Genomic DNA, 20,038 nt, shown 5'->3' with positions numbered 1-20,038 from the left:
GCATTCCAGCATATCAAGTATTCTGTCAGTGTCTTCTTGGAGACATTCGTCATGAGCCTACTGACCTGCTTCAGTTTGGGCTAGTTGCCTCGAGCCTACTGCACAGCTGTCATCCTAGGATTTTCCTTCATCATTATTGGGATTCCCTTTGGCTCTATGTCTTGTATTAGATGCCTATTTTTATTTTTCATGTCTTCATAGTTTATTTCCTCATTTTGGTAGAGTATATATTTTATTAGTTTCCTGAGAAAAGATGCATTGTAGGCAAATTTTTTGATACCTGGTATGTTTGAAAATGTTTTTATTTCCTTCATACCTGCTTGACATTTTGAAAATAGATTGGAAATCATTTTTTCTTCAGAACTTTGAAGGCATTGTTCCATCATCTTCCAGCTTCAATTTATGCTGTTAAAAAGTCTGATGCCAATCTGATTCTGGATTCGTTTTTAGGAACCTGTTTTTCCTCTCTGGACTTTCACACTCATGGTCTTCAGGGTAGGGTGTAGCTGGCTATTGTGGGCCCTTTCATTCTAAGGCCCCGTATCCTTCAGTTCTGAGAAATTTTCTCGGTTTATTTTCTTGGTTTATTTCTTCACTTCCAATTAATCTCTTCTGTTACACTAGAACTTCCAGTATTTAGATATTAGAGGTTTGGGGGTGGTCCTCTAATTGTCTTATATTTGCCTTCTCTGTGTCTTTTTGCTCTATTTTTGGGAGAGTTCCTCAATTTTATCATCTACCCCTTCTATTTTTTTTTTAATGTGATTCTATTTTTAATTTTCAAGAACCTTTTCCTGTTCTTTGGATGTTCCTTTTTTTTTTTTTCTTTATCATCTTCTAAGTTTGGTTTGGCTTGCTTTTGGTTTGAATATCTTCTCTAATTTCTCTGAGGGTATTAATGATAGCTTTTTGAAATTTTTGTCTCCCTGCATAGTCTCTCGTTTTGATCTCTGCCTTTTGTGGCAGTTCCTCAGGTGTCTACTCATATTTACAAGAGTGGCGTTGGAGAATGGGAAACTCTGTGTATACATGGGGCTGGGTGACTCTGGCCCTTACTGAAGGTCTGGGTTTCTCAGCCTCAGCACTATTGGTATTTTGGGCTGGACAGTTTGTTGTGAGTGCTGTCCTGTGAACTGTAGGATGCTTAGCGGCATCCCTATTGTCTTCCCTACCCCGATCATGATGATCAAGAATGTCCCAGACATTGCCAAATGTTCCCTTGGGGCAACGTCAGCCTTTGCTCCTTCTACCCCCATTTGAGGACCACTACTGTAGGGTGATTCATCTGGGTCTTTTCATTGGGGAACCTGGTCCTTCCTCTTGCACTGTTCATATTCCCCAGAAAAGAATCTTCCACTCTACTGCCTGAGTGGTTTCTGCTGGGCTGCCACTGTTCTGGGAGGTGGGGGGTGGGCAGCAGGGTAAGGATCTCAGTGTACCCTGGCCTTGTGTGTTCAGTATGTTCAACTGGGCCCTGTGTCCTCCCACCCAGGGAACCCTCTGTTCCACCCTTTCCAGGGAATAAATATCCTCTGCCTTTCATCAGGGCTGGGGAGAGTATTTATCATGATAGAGAACAGATCTGGGGTTTAACTGCTTCATAAGCAGACTGTCAGTGTGCCCTCATGTTTGTAGCTCCACCTTCAACCCACTTTCAGAACACACTGCTCCAGCTCCCACACCTTTAGGGGGTTCTGTTGTGCGGAACCGGGTGCTTCTTAACTTCTCCTCATTGCTGGCCCAGGATCTGGCTCCCAGGGTCTGCTAAATCAGTTCCTACTTGTTCTTTGGTTTTCTAGCTTCTAAAATTGTGTGGCTGTTGTCTCCTTCCCTGTTTGCTTTTCCTGTGGCTTTATGCCTTTTTTTTTTTTTTTTTTTTAATGACTGTACATGTCAGAGGATTTTGGAAAGATCAAAGACAAATTCATGTGTTCAGCTGGCTAGCATTTAACTGAATTCTTCTCCAATTTGTTTTAATAGTTAGAAAACATAAATATGAAGATCAAAGCTATAGTGATAGATACCTTTTCAGTGCCTATTATCCAGTGTACCTTACCTTAGCATAAGGTACCCAGGAAAATGAATTCATTAGAAGCTTTCTTGGGATTCAGGCTTTGGAGCGAAAGGTCTTAGAGGAGATGTGAATTTCATCTGGATCCTGGAACCACATGGTCAACTGCCCCTCCCACACGAGAGCTCGGCTTTCTAGTGTTCAGGATCTGTTTGTCCACCACATTGAGCGTCTTACCATTGGGCAAAGCTAGATGGACACAAATATTCTAATTAGGCAGTTTCTCCTTTGCTAGACTCTATTTAGAGTCTCTATGGACAATAACTTTTAAGTCAACATTTTTCAGACAGGCCAAAACATACTCTATTAGGTTACAGCTTCCTTTAGTTACATTTTAATCACCTTGATTAGATTTAGGTGTTTTCAAGAATCTCGGTCATCTCTTAGTAATGACCCATATCACAGATGACTAATGACGATTACGGTTTCATTTTCATGAATTTAATTCTCAACATGTAGCCATATGTCAAATTATTAGGGTGTCCTACTATAGTTCCCCTATATTTATTAACTACACCTCCAGATACTGACATTGGGAGGTAGGAAGGGGCACTTCCAGCTCTGGGGATGGGGGTGGGGGAGGGTCAGGACTGTTTTCCTAGGTGAGGAGGTGGCATGAGTGTGTGGGTTTGGGGTGGGGACAGGACATGGGTAGAACAGGTATTCCATGCAGCCTTTTCTAGTCCTCAGGTGGTAGACATACTCCTGTGAATTCCTGTGGCACTTAGCGTATGTGTCTCTTGTCATTAATCTCGTGCCTACATCAGAGGCCTTCTCTGGGCCTGTTTATCCCATTTAATCATAACAGCAACCTCTGAGGTAGGTGATATTATCCACCCCTCCCCCTGCCTTTGTTTTAATGGATGAGAAGACAGGCACACTGAAATTACTTGTATGAGTTACACGTGCAGCCCATGAGAGCAGCACTGGACCTCAGACCAGGCCCGCAGGCTCCTGATCTGTAAGTCATTGAATTAGTGACTTCCCCTGCTGCCAGGGTCTTACTAGATTGCTTAACTAAGCTAGTGGCTCTCTGAAGGGAGATGTGTGCTGTTTGATTTTCCAGGAAGCAGCAGACTCCCTAAAGGGGCTGATGTGTGGGCTTGGAAAGGACTCAGCTTAGTGGGTTACACAGGGCAGGGCTGAGAGCTGGAACCTCACAGGTTCCCGTGCAGCTTGACCAGGCTCTATGGTCCACACCTGCTATGGTTGAAAACCGCCTCCACCTCCACCCTGACCCGCCCAACTGCTCCAGCCACAGTCTCGCCGGGACTTCACTGACGGCCCTGGCCTCAGCTGCTGCCCTCCACCCCAGATGGGGGGATGACAGCTGCTGTCCCCACACTGCCTCCAAGGGCTTTATGAGGATACGCAGAAGAGAATGGACGTTCGAAACCCCTGGAATGACCGGGGTTTTTCTTGCAAAGCTTTGTTGTTTCCTTGTCTGCCCATAGTGTTGCTTCTTCTTGATTTTGTTTCACGGGCTCTCAGTTTGTTTTGGTCAGTGTCACATCTTCCTAGCCAGGTTCTCTGTGGTGGGAGGTCCAGCTCCTGGATTGGCTGAGCTTCTGGGAGCACGAGGATGCTCGTACAAACGTGGGTCCAGTGAACCTTTTACAGGCAGCAGCTGAAAACTGCCCGTGCTGTGTGCAGCACTGGGCAGAGAGGGCGGGCCTGGCGGCGAGGGCCGGGCGGCCACGTCAAAGTCCACGTGCATCATGATTCTTTTTCAGTTCTCAGGTCTCGTGAACCATTGTTTTACAAAAATACATTTGGGGTATATTAGTTTAGCTCTCTTCAGTTGTGTTAATAAAATTCCTGACTTCAGTCCTTGCCCGCCATGGAAACATACGTGCTTAGTAAGCAACCACATTTCTCAGTGTGTTTTTCACAAAGTCGCTTTTACCCTCAGTCCTCCTTTCCCACCGATTTATTCCGCTTTGCCGCATCTCCTGAAACTCAAGAGCTAAGGAGCACGACTGGGCGTGCTGATAGGCTCGCAGCCGCCACACAGGCTCCACGCTAGCGCGTTTCATCTTCCAACAGTTGAGTCCATTTTACAGATGAAGGAAACGGAAGCGGTAAGTAACTTGCCTGGAGCCGCATAGCCGGTAAAACTATGATTCAAAGATTTATTTAAAAGGTCTGTGTCTAAAACCTATGACCTACTGCTTGCTTAGAACAAAGGGGCCAGGAGGGTCCTAAACTAGTTGATTGGAGAACTGCCTTCCTGCCTCACTTCTGCCCAACTGTCCTGTAACTTTGGACAAGTTGGATGAGTTTCTCTGAGCCTCAGTTTCCTCGTCAGTAAAGTGGGAGCTGCCCTATCTCATAGGCTGATGGTGAAGGTTTGGTGGGATAGTCGGGCTAGCGTGAAAGCCAGGAGCAAGGCGCTCTGTGCTGTGAAGCAAAATAAGGCTAGAGTAACGTAATGCGGTGACTCGTTAATAAGCCTGGAAAAGAGCTCTGCTGGGAGCCTCCTGTAGCACAAGAAGGCCAGAGCTGGAGGGGAGAAGATGAAGTGGGTGATGCAGAAGAGGCTGAGTAGGGGGTATGAGACATGCCCGAAGGAGGGTAAGCCATGCTCCACAACGTGGAAGCGTGTCACGGTGATGAATGCAGGTCCTGAGGAGTGGATGGCTTGGGTATTTCTGCCAGGGACTCCCTGCAGGGAAAGGGTATTTCTGCCACGTGCAAGCACCTCTCTGAATTTCAAAGAAATCTGTGTGTGTGTGTTTGTGCACGCCATGTGTGTGGGTGCCCATGAGGACCCAACTTGGCATACTTGTGGACCTATGTGTATTTTCCTTAAATTAAGGTGAAATTCACACAACATAAAATTAATCATTTTTAAGTGTACAATTCAGTGGCATTTAGTACTTTCACAATGTTGCACAACCTCCACCTCTGTCAAGTTCCAGAACATTTTCATCACCCCAACAGAAATTGTGTGTACTTTCTAAAGGGTCTGTTCTGTGAAAATGTATTTGTGAACCGCATTAGGTCATCCTGATTTTGCCTACCTGCCCAGAAGCCTCCCTCCCTCGTCTGCCTGTCCCGTGTCTTTGGCCAAGGAGTGTGGTCCAAGACCTCAGATTCCAGATGGGTTTGCTAGTCATGGTTAACTCCTCCATGCAGTGTGGCTGTCTCTGGTGGGCACGGAGAAAACCAGCATTTCAGGCTTAATCAGGGGGTAGTTCCTGAGGCTTCTCTCGCCGCTTGACTGCCTGTTCTTAGTGTATTAGAAGTCTGTTTAAGGGTGTCTGCCAGTGAGAGACTTCAGTCATCGTAAGCCTCTTCCTCAGCCTCAGAGGCAAAGAAGGTAGGTGTTAGTCCACAGTGGAGGAAAATGGTGTTTCCTCTGCATGTGGCCCATCTGTAACTCCTAGTTCTATGTTGGTGCCCTCGCCGCATGGGAAGCCCAGGTGACCTGAATCCACAGTGCCCAAGGGTCCTCTGTAGCTCAAACGTTAAAAGGGTAAGAGGGCTGTTCCCCTGGAAGTGTCAGGCCTGGTACATATATATGCCTGCCTCCAAATAGCTGGCCCTGGGCAGCATCTACTCCCCTGTGATAAAGGGACCACAGCACCGGCCAATGTAGTGGGATCCCTGAATAGTCTCCATGAGCTGCAGAGATGGGCCGGTGAGTAGCAAATCCTTCCATACTGAGTGAGGGGTGGAGGGAGAGAGAGGGAGACAGAGAAAGGGAGGAGGAACAGCAGAAGGAGAAGAAGGGGTGAGGAAAGAGCTACCTTCAGTAATCTAGGGACTACTTCATGCCGATTCCACTACTTAGATCTTGTGCTCACCCGGGAACCAATATCAGGCACACCTCAGAGATAACTGCGAGTTCAGACCATGCAATAAAGTGAATATCACAATAAAGTGAGCATATGAATTTTTTGCTTTCCTAGTGCATGTGAAAGTTATGTTTATACAGTAGTCTATTAAGTGTGCAAAAGCATTATGTCTAAAGAAAAAGTGCATACCTTAATTAAAAACTATGCTTAAAAATGGTAACCATCACCTGAGCCTTCAGTGAGTTCATAGTAGTAACGTCAGAGATCACTGATCAGGGACTTCCCTGGCGGTCCAGTGGTTAAGACTTCACCTTCCAATGCAGTGGATGTGGGTTCAATCCCTGGTGGGGGAGCTAGGATCCCACATGCCTCACAGCCAAAAAACCAAAACAGAAAACAGAAACAATATTGTAAAAATTCAATAAAGACTTTAAAAATGGTCCACATCAAAAAAAAAATCTTTAAAAAAGAAGATCACTGATCATAGATCACCATAATAAATATAATGATTTTTAAAAAAGGCCTGAAATATTGCGAGAATTACCAAAGTGGGACACAGACATGAGGTGAGCAAATGCTGTTGGAAAAATGGCACCGACAGACTTGCTCGCTGCAGGGTTGCAACATACCTTCAATTTGTAAAAAATGCAGTATCTGCAAAGTGCAATAAACTGAAGCGCAATAAAATGAGGCATGCCTGTGCTTTGGCCAGGGAGCAGAGAATGAGCCCCTTGGATAATCCAGGGACCACTTCATTCTGATTGGACTACTTGGATCATGTGCCCACCTAGGAACCAGTGACTTTGGCCAGTGGGTAGGGAATGAAAGTCCATGATTGGCTTAAATCCAACCAGGAATTCTTTAAGCTAAATACGGGGTCAGGGTTCCCAGGGGCATGTGTCTGGATAGAGGAGTGGTGGGTCTTGAACTAAATCAGTTTTGGAAAGAAAGAACAAGTAGGAGAATGATGCTGGGTAGACAGTCAATAATATCCTCCATCCTAGGTAAAACAAATGTCAAGACAATGGAAAAAACGTGGTGGTGAAAAACAGTAGCAGGAACTAAAATGCTGGAAGAATTGCTCAGTCTGAGGCTCTGCTCCTTAGAGCTCACCTTATTATTCAGGAAGGTGGGTTGGACAGAGAAAGGGCCCTGATCTTAGGAGGCAGTTGGAATCTTGGCTGAAAGTGGTAACTACAACCTGAGAAATTCATCTGTTAGTGGAGGATTCAGACGCTTTATCCACCATCTCCAGCTTTGCAGCTGGTAAAGGAGGTGCAGGCCACCGTGATCTGGCTGCGGTTTGCCCTTCTGACTTCATCTCACACACACTACCCTCATTCATTCAGCAAGAATTTAATAAGCAGCTACTATAAACCAGACTTTGAAGAGTAGTCCTCTGCCCTCACGGAGTCCTGTGGAGGATACAGATAAGAAAAGAGGCAATTGTATTACAGTGTAAGAAATGGGACGACAGGAGTAGGTGTTACAGAGGGACCTTGATCTGAATTGGGGGTTTGGAGAAGGTTTGTTGGACCAAGAGATTTTTAGACCAAAGCTTGAAAGATGAGTAGGAGCTGCCCAGGTGAGGAGTGTGGAGAGGGAAGAACAGACTGGCTGGGCAAGTGATTGACTTACTTTGTGTTTGGGGTTGATACTGAGGACTCCCAGGGTTATGGTTTGATCCTGATGCAGTGGTGATGTCTTTTCATGAGATGGTGAACTCAACAGGACTTGGAGATTTGAGGGGGAAGAAGTGACTTTAGTTTAGAAATGTCGAATTTGAGATACTTCTGGTTCAGCCAAAAGGAGGCATCTAGAGCTGGGTCTGGAACTCAGAGGCACAGAGCTCCTCCAGGTATTCTTTTCCCACTGTCTACTCAACACCTCGAGCTTAACATGCCCAAAATTGGCCTCTTGAGTTTTCTCCCTAATGTGCTTCTCCACCCTCAGTCTTCCTCATCCCTGTAAAAGACATTATCCATCCAGCTGCACAAGCTGAACCCTGGATTATTCCAGAAGCCTCCCTGGAGGCATCTGTCAGGGCTTTTCTGCCTTGGGCCTTTTGCCCCTACTGTCCTATATCTGGCTTCTCAAAGCATCCCTCACATCTCAGGTTAGATGTCGCTCCCTCCGAGAGGTCTTTCCAGACCAGCCAGACTGAAGCTGGTCGTCCTGGTTATTCTCTCTCTCCTGGCTGTTTTCCTTCACAGCACCTATCCCAGTTCGCATTTATAATCATTTTTGTCTCAATTTGTTAAATACCTGACTCAGTGCCTCTAGTATATTAGATCCATCCCCCCTTTGATAACAATTTTTATAACATGTTTCTCCTATACTTATCTTCAAATGAAATCTATAGCTAATATAACCTTTCTGTATATATCATTTTAAATCAATATAACATCCTGGCAGTAATAGGAAGGAAAAATAAAAGGAAAGTAATTCGTAATAAAAATAGTTATTTCAGTATTAAATTCCTAAGTTCCCAGGGCTGAGTACTCAGAAATCATAATGAAGTAGTCAGGTGAACAACCACGAATGCAATAGCTCTAAAAGTTGACTAACGGGTTTGTGTTTTAGTGACAGTTAGGGTACTAAGAGCAATATTGCCAGTGGTGTGCAATTTTCTGCAGTGGTAAGCAACTCCTGTAATGTTTGAACAACATCAAGTAAATCTACCTTTCTACTAATATACAACAGAGATAGATCCTAGATTCAGGTCATTATAAAAGGGTTTTTCATAGTCATTCAGTGCCTAGAGGTACACTCGTCAATCATGCAGGACCCAGGACTGTTTTTCACTACACAGGTCAGGTAGCACCCTGGCTCCCACCCCTAAATGCTGGTAGAGTTCCCCCATTCGTGTTGACGATCAAAAATACCTCCCGCATTTCCACAGTGTCCCCTGGACCTAGAGTAGTCCTGCCCTAGTGGGGAGGCACTTGCCTCTCCTCTGTTGTACCATGAATTCCACGAGGGCAGGGTCCACGTCTGTTTCTCACTGGAGTACACTGTGTTCAGCACCTAGTGGGCATATATTTGTTGAAATAAAAGAATGCATGACTATTCCATCAACATGAAGTTTGTACCAAAAAAAGTTAGGAAAGGAGTACACTGCACAGAAGTGTGACCTGACATTGACCTTCCTTCTGCATGCCTTAGGCCAGCTGACCTCTGTTTTAGTGAAAGAGACTTGCAATTATAGCTCCAGACAATGTAGATTTGCAGCTCTTAAATCCTTTACAATGAAGGAAGTCATCTCACCATGCACAAAAGAAATTGCACTGGCTCTGAAGTTGTGGTTTGTCTTTTTTTGGAAAGTCAGGCTTGTCTGTTGAAGAGCTCAAAACACTTGACCAGCACTCTCATTTATCTTAACATGTGTATGCTATATTTATTCTCCCCTCACAGATGGGGAAATGAAGCTTGCTGAAGGGCCATATTTAGCTAAGTCTTGATCCTCTGCCTTGGGGGGTCAGCTTAGATAAAACAGTATCCTAAAACTCAATTTTTATGCAGTAGTTTAAACCTCCACCCACATTAAATCTGTTACTAGGGCTGCTCACAAGGGTAAAAAGTGTTAGTTTGAGCGTTTTTAACCATGTGACGTGGTGATCTAGTTCAGTCCTCTCCTTTTAGAGATGAGGAAGTGCAGGTTCATGAGACACGGTTAGATAATGGCAGAACCAGTTCTCCAGCTGGTCGTCTTTCTGCTACCGCACATTTAAACTTTTCTCTCTCTCTCTTTTTTTTTTCTCCAGCTAACCTAAACAGGAGTTATAATAAGTCAGGCAGCCAAAAGGAAGATAATAATGGAAAAGAAGGCAAAGATCTGGTCCACTAGCTGCTAAATAATTAATAAATTAACTGGGAGATGGACTTATTCTAATCAAAATATATGAAGATGACAGTTGCTTAAAGTTAGAAGCTGAACCTTCAGTTTCAAGAATTCTTTTACCAAGAGCTAATCAGGCTCATGATAAGTAAATACCATCTCACAACTGAACAGAGATTTTAAAAAAAGGAAAGGAAGGAAGGAAGGAAAGAAAAAAGGAAGGAAAAAAAGTCAAATATTTTTAAAGTTTTTGAAAAACAATGACCTCTTAGGAATTTCTAGCACTTAAAAAAAATTCTCCTCCCCAAATTTTCTTTAGTCCACCTGTAGCAGGAGAGTGGTAGGTAAATTCAATAAACTCATCATTGATGCATTTTGAACCAAACTTACCAAAATATTCCACAAAAGAACCCAACCCAGCTTCCTTGAAAAACAGTTATTTTTAAGGGGGTGAAAGGTGATATTTCACAAAGTTAAATATGAAAAATGAACTTGAAAGTGACAAAAGGACAACACAAAAAAATGAGGTTTCATAGACTACTGTTACCAAGAATTATTGAAGAAATGTTGATAATTTATAAGATTTCTGACAAAACTTCATCTTCAGAAGCTAGCTTCAGTCCATGTGTCCTCTTGGCTTTAGTATAGCACCTTTTAGGGGTTAGAGTGATTCAAGAGCCATGCCTGATACCTATTTTAGGCTTCTCACCAGAAACAGATGTTTCAGATGGAGATTACTACTCCTTCATTTACCACAAGCCACCAGTTGTCAGGGACATTCTTACTTAGTTGCCTTACATTTTATATATCTCAAAGTAGTCAGAAGCTGTTTTAGACTTTAGATGTCTGGGGCTTGTCTGTTAAATAATTTTTCAATTGTGGTCCCACTTTTTCTAGGTTGTTACAGAGGAAAACTCTTACAGGTTTTGATAATGACTGTTTTCTGAATCAAAGTAACGTCCTGGATTATTTAGAGGCATAATATATTCTTATAGCACTTTATAGTCTTCAAAGCACTTGTTGATAATCTCCCATTTTACAGACTGATAAACAAAGGCTCTAAGAAATAGGTGACTTGACCAAGGCCACATGCTAGTAGGTCATATATGTTCCAATCTTCTCTGTTCTGTAAGGCCCAACCCAAATGCCACCTCTTCTAAAAGTCTTTTTTTAGGGTCCCCTAATTACTACCCTTGGTTTTCACCACATTCTGACTTGTAATACAATGTCTGCATACATTTGTCTCCCTTGCCGTGAACTCCCTAAGAGCAGAAACCGTTATAAATGTTTTTGTCTCTTCCAACTTATCAATTCTTCCTCCTCAGTGCCAACTTTAAGCATGTTCTCTCATCAGCACCACAGTTTCTTCTTCTGTTCTAGGCTGTGGCTTTGAGGTCTACAAAGTTCTAGTGAGGTGCACGGGCACACCATGGGTACTCTTGCTCATTCGTGCTCGTTGCCATATTTTTAACATACAGGTATCTTATGAGAGCTTTGCAAATGTTTAAATTGTTTTACAAGTCAGAAAGGATCTGAATCTTGGCCTTCCTTCATTTCCCTGATGGTTGCACATTCTGGGCACATAGTAGTGATACCAACCAGGGTTCTTGGCCTTCCCCAATCAGTAGAAATTGACTAGAGGCCAGACAAGAGATTCAGGCAAGGCTTTATTGGGGCCCCTGCTGCAGCAGGAGGGAGCTAGCGAGAACAAACAACAGGTTTCCTTGCTTGCTCACTCGCTGAGCAGGTGCAAGCTTGTTCCTTACATGGGGTGAGGGTAGGGGTGTGTCCAGGGGTTGGGCTGGAGGGGTGGCTTAGGTGTTTTTCCCACCCCTCTGGTGGTGGTGGTGTGTGCAGGGGGCATGCGCAGTACCCTGCTTTTCCTCCTGACCCCCTGTTTTTGCTCCAGGCTCTTCAAAAGTGGCAGTTGGGTTTTTTGGTCTCTTTGTATTGATCTCTTTTGGGTCCAGAATTTGCCCCAACTGCGCATGCACACAGTTATTTTTAGTCTCATATAGTTCCTTTGTATCTTGTTGCTCCAGGAGAGGTTTATTCAGGCGCAAGCATTGCAGCACTGTAGCAAAGGTTCCCAGGTCCCAACCTGTCTCAGTAGGTGCTTATTAATGTTTCTTTGATTAAGCATTTATATATTCACCTGCTCCAATTTACACTCTCCCATTGTTGTATCTGACTGTCTTTTTCTATGTACATGTCTTGAATTCCCAACTAAACTACAAGCTCCAAAGGGGACGAGGGGACGATTATTTCTTTTATTTGTGTGTACGTGTCCTTAGAACATCTTCCATGCAGTATGATCTCAAAACATCTTCGCTAATTGATTTTCAGTGACCAGTTGTGTGATAGAATATCACAAAAAGCATGGCAAGGCCTGTACCACCCAACGTGAGTGATTTTGCTTAAAGTACATATTTTGGATAAGTATTTTAAATAGGTGTACACGTTCTAAAAACATGTATTTTATTTTATTTTTTTAAACATTTTTATTGGAGTATAATTGCTTTACAATGGTGTGTTAGTTTCTGCTTTACAACAAAGTGAATCAGTTATACATATACATATATCCCCATATCTCTTCCCTCTTGCATCTCCCTCCCTCCCACCCTCCCTATCCCACCCTTCTAGCTGGTCATAAAGCACCGAGCTGATCTCCCTGTGCTATGCGACTGCTTCCCACTAGCTATCTATTTTATGTTTGGTAGTGTATATATGTCCATATATACACTACCACTCTCTAACTTTGTCCCAGCTTACCCTTCCCCCTCCCCGTGTCCTCAAGTCCATTCTCTAGTAGGTCTGCATCTCTGCGTCTTTATTCCCGTCTTGCCCTTAGGTTCTTCACGACCATTTTTTTTTTTTTTTTTAGATTCCATATATATGTGTTAGCATATGGTATTTGTTTTTCTCTTTCTGACTTACTTCACTCTGTATGACAGTCTCTAGGTCCATCCACCTCAATACAAATAACTCAATTTCGTTTCTTTTTATGGCTGAGTAATATTCCATTGTATATATGTGCCACATTTCTTTATCCATTCATCTGTCGATGGACACTTAGGTTGCTTCCATGTCCTGTCTATTGTAAATAGAGCTGCAATGAATATTGTGGTACAAAAACATGTATTTTAAACAGAAGTCACTAAAGTGGGAGGGAGCACCCAGGTCCATGCCAAGGGAACAAAGGTGGTACAGAAATGGGCACACTTCTGGGCTGCTGACTGAGCTGGGCATAAAAAGGGGTCTCCTGACTGATGGCCATTTGCTACAGTTCTCTGTTGCACCTGAAGGTGTTTTTGTTTCTTCTCAGAGCACATTTCGTTGGTCTCTTATTGTCTGTGGACTCTTCTTGTCAGATTGTCAGCGTGTGATATTGTTGAAGGGTGAAGCTTGTCATCCTCACAGATCAGGCACTCCTGATGAGAACGGAGAGCGTAATCACTAAGCTACCAGAATACACTGTAAAAAAATGGATCCCGCTGGTACTTAGCCAATTGCTAAGAAGCTAAAGATTTTACTAAGCAGTTCAACAATCCTGTTGACCAAATTCACCATTATTTTTTATGGTTTTGATGTAAGACAGTTGTCTTTAATACACTGAGAACATTTCAGTTACCAGGCTGAAATGTTTAAATATCTACCTTTAAAAAATTTTTTTTGGACTAAAATATAATTGATTTCTTAATTAGGAGGACACTAGGGAATTGGCTTTGAGGAATTCTTTTAAAAGAAAGGGCAGTTCCACATTTAACTTTCTTTGTGTTATCAAATTTTAAATATATAGCTGAGGAGGAAAGAATTGCATGCCTCAATTTATTTATCCCCAAATCTAAAATTTCACATTAAGTTCACTCAAGATATTGCACAGTAGATATAAACAATTGTATATGATGCAGGGTACAGTACGCACAGGGGATCGTTTATTTTTTTAATTTGCTATCTATTATTAGACTTCTAATTACTCAGGCTGGATGGAAGCAGAAAGGTCTCATTCTGATAATCACTGCCAATTATTTAGCTGGAGATTACAGGCAGAAGGAGTTCATTTTAGATGGTTCAGACTTAAGAAGTAACATTTCTTTCCAAGGAGTTCTAAACACACTTGTCTTTTTTTTTTAACCCCAATTCTTCACATTTTAACTATTCCAACAAAAATCTACAGTTTAACAAATCTAGAAATGATTAGTCTAGTTCCCTTCCTTTGTGCCCACATGTCTCTCAAGGAAAATCAGTATGCACTATGGTTATGAAAGGAATCTGTACAATAGACTTATGTTCTATAGAATGTTTGGATGAATATTTGAATATTAAGCATTTCTAGAGAACTTTGCATTCACTTGCTTTTTATTTCTTGTAATACCCTCCCAGAGAAAGAGTGCACTTTCTATTTCCCTGATGAGGTAAAATTTTCATTAAAAAAATCCAATTTGATTCTTAAAAAATGTGTAGTTTTTTTTTTATTACATTTTAAATAGTCTTAAGGCTCTCGAGTCCCCCAAATGACTAATTAGTACAGTAATAATATATCATTCTCTTTTATAAATCTGAAAATTATACTGTCCTCAAGAGACCTCAGTTTGATTTGTGTGTTTTAATGCCAGAGTAGAAAATTTTATTTTTCACTAAAGGAGTTTCTTCCCTGTGGTTGGAGAGAGAACAATGCAGAGCCAGGGCTGATTTGCCACTGATGGGACCCTGCGTGGATTGGCAGAGAATAGGAGAACGAGTTTCCCGTGGGATGAAGAATTTACGTTAAAGAGTTGAAAGAGTTCTTTTATGTGCTTGACACTCTGCTGAGTGCTTTAGTTGCAATATCTCATTTATTCCTCATAATCCTATGAGATAGTATCCTCATTTCTAATTCTGTGAAAACTGGATCTCGAAAGATGGATGAGGAGAGGTTTGTAGCAAGAGCCCCCCATTCCCTGACCGTGCCGTGCGCAAGTTTGCTCAGGAACAAACTGCTAGGTAGTTGCCAGGTAGAATGCTAAGATCAAATACTGTCCCTTTAATTCTTCTTCTCGGCATGCAGTTTGAAATAGGCAGTAGAGTACAAGAAGTATACTTAATTCACCAAATTGTAGTATTTAACACTCAAACTGATTTTTAAAACATGTTATACTTTTGATAATAGTCCTCTTGTAACTGACTGGGGTGCCGGCATGTTTCATACCCATTTTGCGTGATCTCTTCATTAATCGTTTCTTAACACCAGAGCACTGCTTTATTCGAAACCAATTAGAGGCCCCCACTTTTAAAAATAAACGCTAAAGAAGATTGGGGATGGCATTTCCCGTCTTGTCCTGAGCCAACACTTGAGAAATCTTTCAATGCCCTTGGCTCCAAACTGCAGATGTGCCCTTCAAAAGCATCGCAGAAAAACAGGAGGGTTAACTCCAAAGTCAAGAGTTTGAGATAATGATATGAGGTGGAGTGTAACATTGTAGTAAGAAAAATCTCAGAAGATGACATGAAAGGAAAATTGTCCCATGAGAGAAATACTACCTGAAACTCTGAGTGGAAGATGTTTTTAATATGCCTTTAATTCCACATTCATGCAGTTCTAGTAGTGAAGCAGGTCATTTAAGAGGGGTGGTGGCTTAGGCCAAAAATAAAGTTTCCTTGAAACCAGATGAGAGGCTAGCCCTGACAAAAATGGAATCCTGACTATTCACTCACAAAAGTGTAAGCGAGTAGAATTTTGTGTCATAGGAAATAATCTAAATGAAACAGGATCTTCACTGTCTTTTTGTGTTGGAGAGACGCTAAAACAGCCATCAATAGTACAGCCCTTCTATAAAATGTGAAGCAGCAGTTTAAATATGGAAGTCATATTTTGTAATAACCTATAAGGGAAAAGAATCTGAAAAAGAATAGATATCATGTGTGTGTGCATATATATATATATATATATATGTATATTATATATATATATATGCACACACCCATACATATATATATAACTGAATCACTTTGCTGTACACCTGAAACTAACACAACATTGTAAATCAACTATACTTAACTAAAAAAATAAAATAATATGGCAGTCTAATGTATTCCGTTCTGGAACCATGTCCAAGACATACTGAAAGGTGCAGAACAACATGGGTTGCACGGTTTTCGTCTGTGTACAGATGTTTAAATATGTACAGTTGTAGGCATATACATGCACAGAAAATAACTGGAAAGATACATATGAAAAATCTACATTTCAGGAAAGGACTGGAAATTGGAGAGGAAGGGGGATTTTGTGGATTTACTCAGTATGTTTCTATCGTTAAATTTTCACACATGCATATGCACACACACACACACACACACACACAAATTAAGAAAACTATATAAACAGGGAAAGCAAAGATTTAAGGTCTCAGTGAAGATGTATAGTGGTTAAGGCATAGGTTCTGAAGTGAAACTGCCAGGGTTTGAATCCCATCTCCTTTACTTGCTATATACTTCCTTACACAAGTTATTTAATTTCTGTTGCCTCAGTTTACACAAATGCAACATAGAGATAATGTTTCTTATGTCACATAGTTTTTACAAGGATTAAATAAGTAATACATGAGAGAGCATATGGATCATATGTTTAATAACACAGTGAGGGCTTCCCTGGTGGCGCAGTGGTTGAGAATCTGCCTGCTAATGCAGGGGACACGGGTTCGCGCCCTGGTCTGGGAAGATCCCACATGCCACGGAGCAGCTGGGCCCGTGAGCCACAACTGCTGAGCCTGCGCGTCTGGAGCCTGTGCCCCGCAACGGGAGGGGCCGCGATAGTGAAAGGCCCGCGCACCGCAATGAAGAGCGGTCCCCGCACCGCGATGAAGAGTGGCCCCCACTTGCCGTAACCAGAGAAAGCCCTCGCACTAACCGAAGACCCAACACAGCCAAAAATAAATAAATAAATAAATAAAGTAGCTATAAAAAAAAAAAAAAAAAATAACACAGTGAACATTCAGTATATAATATTATTATAAATGACTATACTTAAACATCTAGCTACAATCAATTCTGTGTGCAAACTTTTCAGTTAAAAATGCTTCCAGTGACAACTCTCGTCATCACAATGTATTTTCTCAAAGTTTCATTGTAGACGTTAATGATATTGTCATATTTTTACCCCAGTGGTGTTCAGAGCTTCCAAAGGAAGAATAGCAAAGACCAATGGAATTATGTTGTTTTTTTTGTAGTATGCCATACATTCCATTTGTGGAATAGTCCTGACTTTGCTTCTTTGACCATCTACTCTAATGTACATGTTTGTTAGTAAACTCTAGAAATGGAAATAATGAGGTTTTTCTTTCTTCCTTAGGAAGACTATGATCGTCTGAGGCCTTTATCTTATCCAATGACTGATGTCTTCCTTATATGCTTCTCGGTGGTAAATCCAGCCTCATTTCAAAATGTGAAAGAGGAGTGGGTACCAGAACTTAAGGAATACGCACCAAATGTACCCTTTTTATTAATAGGAACTCAGGTATGTCTGCTTTGATTTTACCTATTTAAGAATAACCTCTGTGGCCTGCCTGTGGTGTTGCTCTCAGACAAATGGCCCTAAGGTTTAGCAAATGAGATAATATATGTTTAATCTCAGTTGTTAGTTATAATAAATTGTCACATTTTTGGAAAAAGTAGTGTCAAAGAAAGCAATTACTATATTAGTTGGTTTTAAAGATTAGGTTCTTTTGTAATCTTTTTTTGATACGTGGGGTTAAATGGGACTACATGCTTTATCTTTAAAGACTGATAATGTTATGGGACATTATTAACCTTTCTTAACTAGATTGATCTCCGAGATGACCCCAAAACTTTAGCAAGACTGAATGATATGAAGGAAAAACCTATATGTGTGGAACAAGGACAGAAACTAGCAAAAGAGGTAATGCAACCTTTACAGAATTTAAAAATAAATGTAAATGAAGCTAAGGTAATAATAGAAGCTAATATTTACTGTGATTTACTGTATGCCAGGCCCTATGCTGAGTGTTTTACATGCATTAGATCATTTAATCCTTGCCTCGACACAGTGAGGTTGGTCTACTAGTGCCTCTGTTTTATGGGGGAGAAAACAGGCATAGCCTTGTCAGGTAACTTGTCAGGTAACTTGTAAGGTCCCGCAGGTAGTAAATGGCAGAGCTGGGCTTCAGTAAAGGCCTCACTCCAGCCTTTACACCTGTGCTACACTGCCAACAATATTTTCCTAGTAAGTCATGTGTAGAAAGAGGCGTCACAAATAGGGGCTGCTGAATCAGGCCCTGTCTTCAGTGAAGGCTCATGGAGTAGGCAATGGAGTGGAATAGGAGGACAATTTAAGTCTGCAGTTAAAAACAAAAAATTATGGCTAGGTTGGAGAAGAAATGTGTTGTTGAATTCTCTTCCACAAGAGAATTTTTATGAAAGGTGGAAAATATTATCATTTTAAAAATATAACTGTGATGCACAAAATACCTTTTAACTTATATTCTTCCTCTCCCCAAAGTGAGGCTTACTTTTTTCTCCATTTGCCCCTAACATGATTGGATTCTATTTTTTAGATGTTATGACTTTAACAGGACTTATGTGGAAATGGAATATAATAAGGTGTTTTTAAAAATACTATCAGGAGGCAGAAGAAAGCAAGAAAACTTTTTGGAGAACAGTTTTTCCTAAAGCAAAAGATAAATAGCTTTACTAACAAGCTACTAACAAGGAATTTCACATATTAAATTCTGTCATCTTAGGAGAGAAGGAATTTCTAAATTTCATAAAGGTAAAAGTCATAAATGAAAACATTGATGATTTAACTATGTAAAAATTTAATATGACATCAAATGCCAGAAATAAAATTAAAAGTCATATAACAAACTTGACATTTATGGCAGAAAAATGGGTTAATATCCTTAGTGGACATGAACTCCTTGCATATGGATTAATCAGAAAGAGACCTGTGCATACCCCAGTAGGAAAAGCGACTCAGAACATCAATGGGGGATTCTCCAAAAAATGCAGATTGTCATTGAAGATAAAAAATATGTTCATATTCCTTAGTAGTCAAATGTAAGTTCAATTTCCATCTATAAAATTGGCACACAAAAAAAGAGACATTAATTAGAATACCCACTGTTCCAAGGGTGTTAAGGAAATGGGTACTCAGTTGTTCTGTTGGTCTTTGAGTAAAAGCATCCTCGACAACATGCAAAAGCCTTAAAGTCATGTACACTTTTGATCAAGCAATTTCACAGGGAGGAGTTTATCCTAAGAATATTATACGGGATGTGCTTAAAGGGATAGCCATAAAGTTGCTGCATTGTTTATAATGGCAAAAAAAAAAACCCTGCATCTATTAAAAATTTATATTAATTTACTTACTGAGATGTTCATGTTTATTATGTAGTTTAAGGGGAAAAACAGTGGTTGCAAAAAAACACCGTTTCTAGACCTTTCAGCAGCATTTGGCACAGTTGGTCCCTTCTTGAAACACATTCACTTGGCTTCCTTGAACGCCCTCTCTTGGGCTTTCTCCCCACGCTTTGGCCTCTCCTCCATCTCCTCATCTCCCCATCTCTGAATGTTGAGGGTCCAGGGATCAGCACTCAGCTTCTTGGATGTCTTTCCTTCTATATCCACACTCAGTCTTTAAGCCTAGTAAGCTTCTATCCGTCTTGTGGTTTGAACAGTCTGCTACTGAGATTCCCAAATTTCTATCTGCAGCCTGGACCTCTTCCCTAAACTCTAGACTTGGTTATCCAACTGGTCATGCAACAAGTCCATCCGGGTGGTAAGCATCTCAAAACTAACATGTCCAAAACAGAACTCCCAATTTTATTCTCTAGGCTTAGTCTTCTCAGTTACTCGGGTCAAAAACCTTGAAGTCACACTTGACCTTGCTCTTTCTCTCATACCGTACAGTGAACCCTCCAGCAAAATATATTTTTCTACGTTCAGAATATACCCAGAATCCAAACGCTCCTCACCGTCCCCTCCTCTGGCAGCCTGGCTCAGGCCCCCTCCCTCTCTGGCCTGGATTACTGGAACAGCTTCTCACTCACCTTTCTGCTTCTGGCTGTGTCTGTTAACCTTTTCTCAACACAGCAGCCAGAGTGAGACTAAAAATAGAAGCTCCATCAGCTCCCTGCTCTGTTCAGAATCTTCCAGTGGCTTTATTATCTTCCGAATAAATAAAGGCCCAAGTCCTCACCCTGGCGTACAGGCCCTGCTCCCTCTCTGCCTCACTCACTGTGCTCCAGGCACTCGGCCTCTGTGCGGTTTCCCCAATCTTCTGCCTCAGAGCCTTTGTCCTTTCACCGCCCCCTCTGCCTGGGATAGTCTACCCGA

The 20,038-nt window shown here is 41.6% G+C and overlaps 1 protein-coding gene across 1 annotated transcript in view; it reads left to right on the top strand.

Moving 5' to 3' along the window:
• The window catches only part of RHOQ (ras homolog family member Q), a 38,325-nt gene that overhangs the window by 14,098 nt on the left and 4,189 nt on the right, over positions 1 to 20,038 (top strand). Inside the window, exons 3-4 of the mRNA XM_007190065.2 lie at positions 17,037 to 17,201; positions 17,508 to 17,603. Of these exons, the coding sequence (XP_007190127.1) occupies positions 17,037 to 17,201; positions 17,508 to 17,603 (261 nt within the window). The remainder of the gene's footprint in view (positions 1 to 17,036; positions 17,202 to 17,507; positions 17,604 to 20,038) is intronic.

This window comes from Balaenoptera acutorostrata, chromosome 12 (genome assembly GCF_949987535.1).
Source record: "Balaenoptera acutorostrata chromosome 12, mBalAcu1.1, whole genome shotgun sequence".
In the NCBI taxonomy this organism is placed as follows: domain Eukaryota; kingdom Metazoa; phylum Chordata; class Mammalia; order Artiodactyla; family Balaenopteridae; genus Balaenoptera; species Balaenoptera acutorostrata.
The sequence above is the reverse complement of the archived record's forward strand: the minus strand, read 5'-3'. Positions and strand labels throughout refer to the sequence as shown.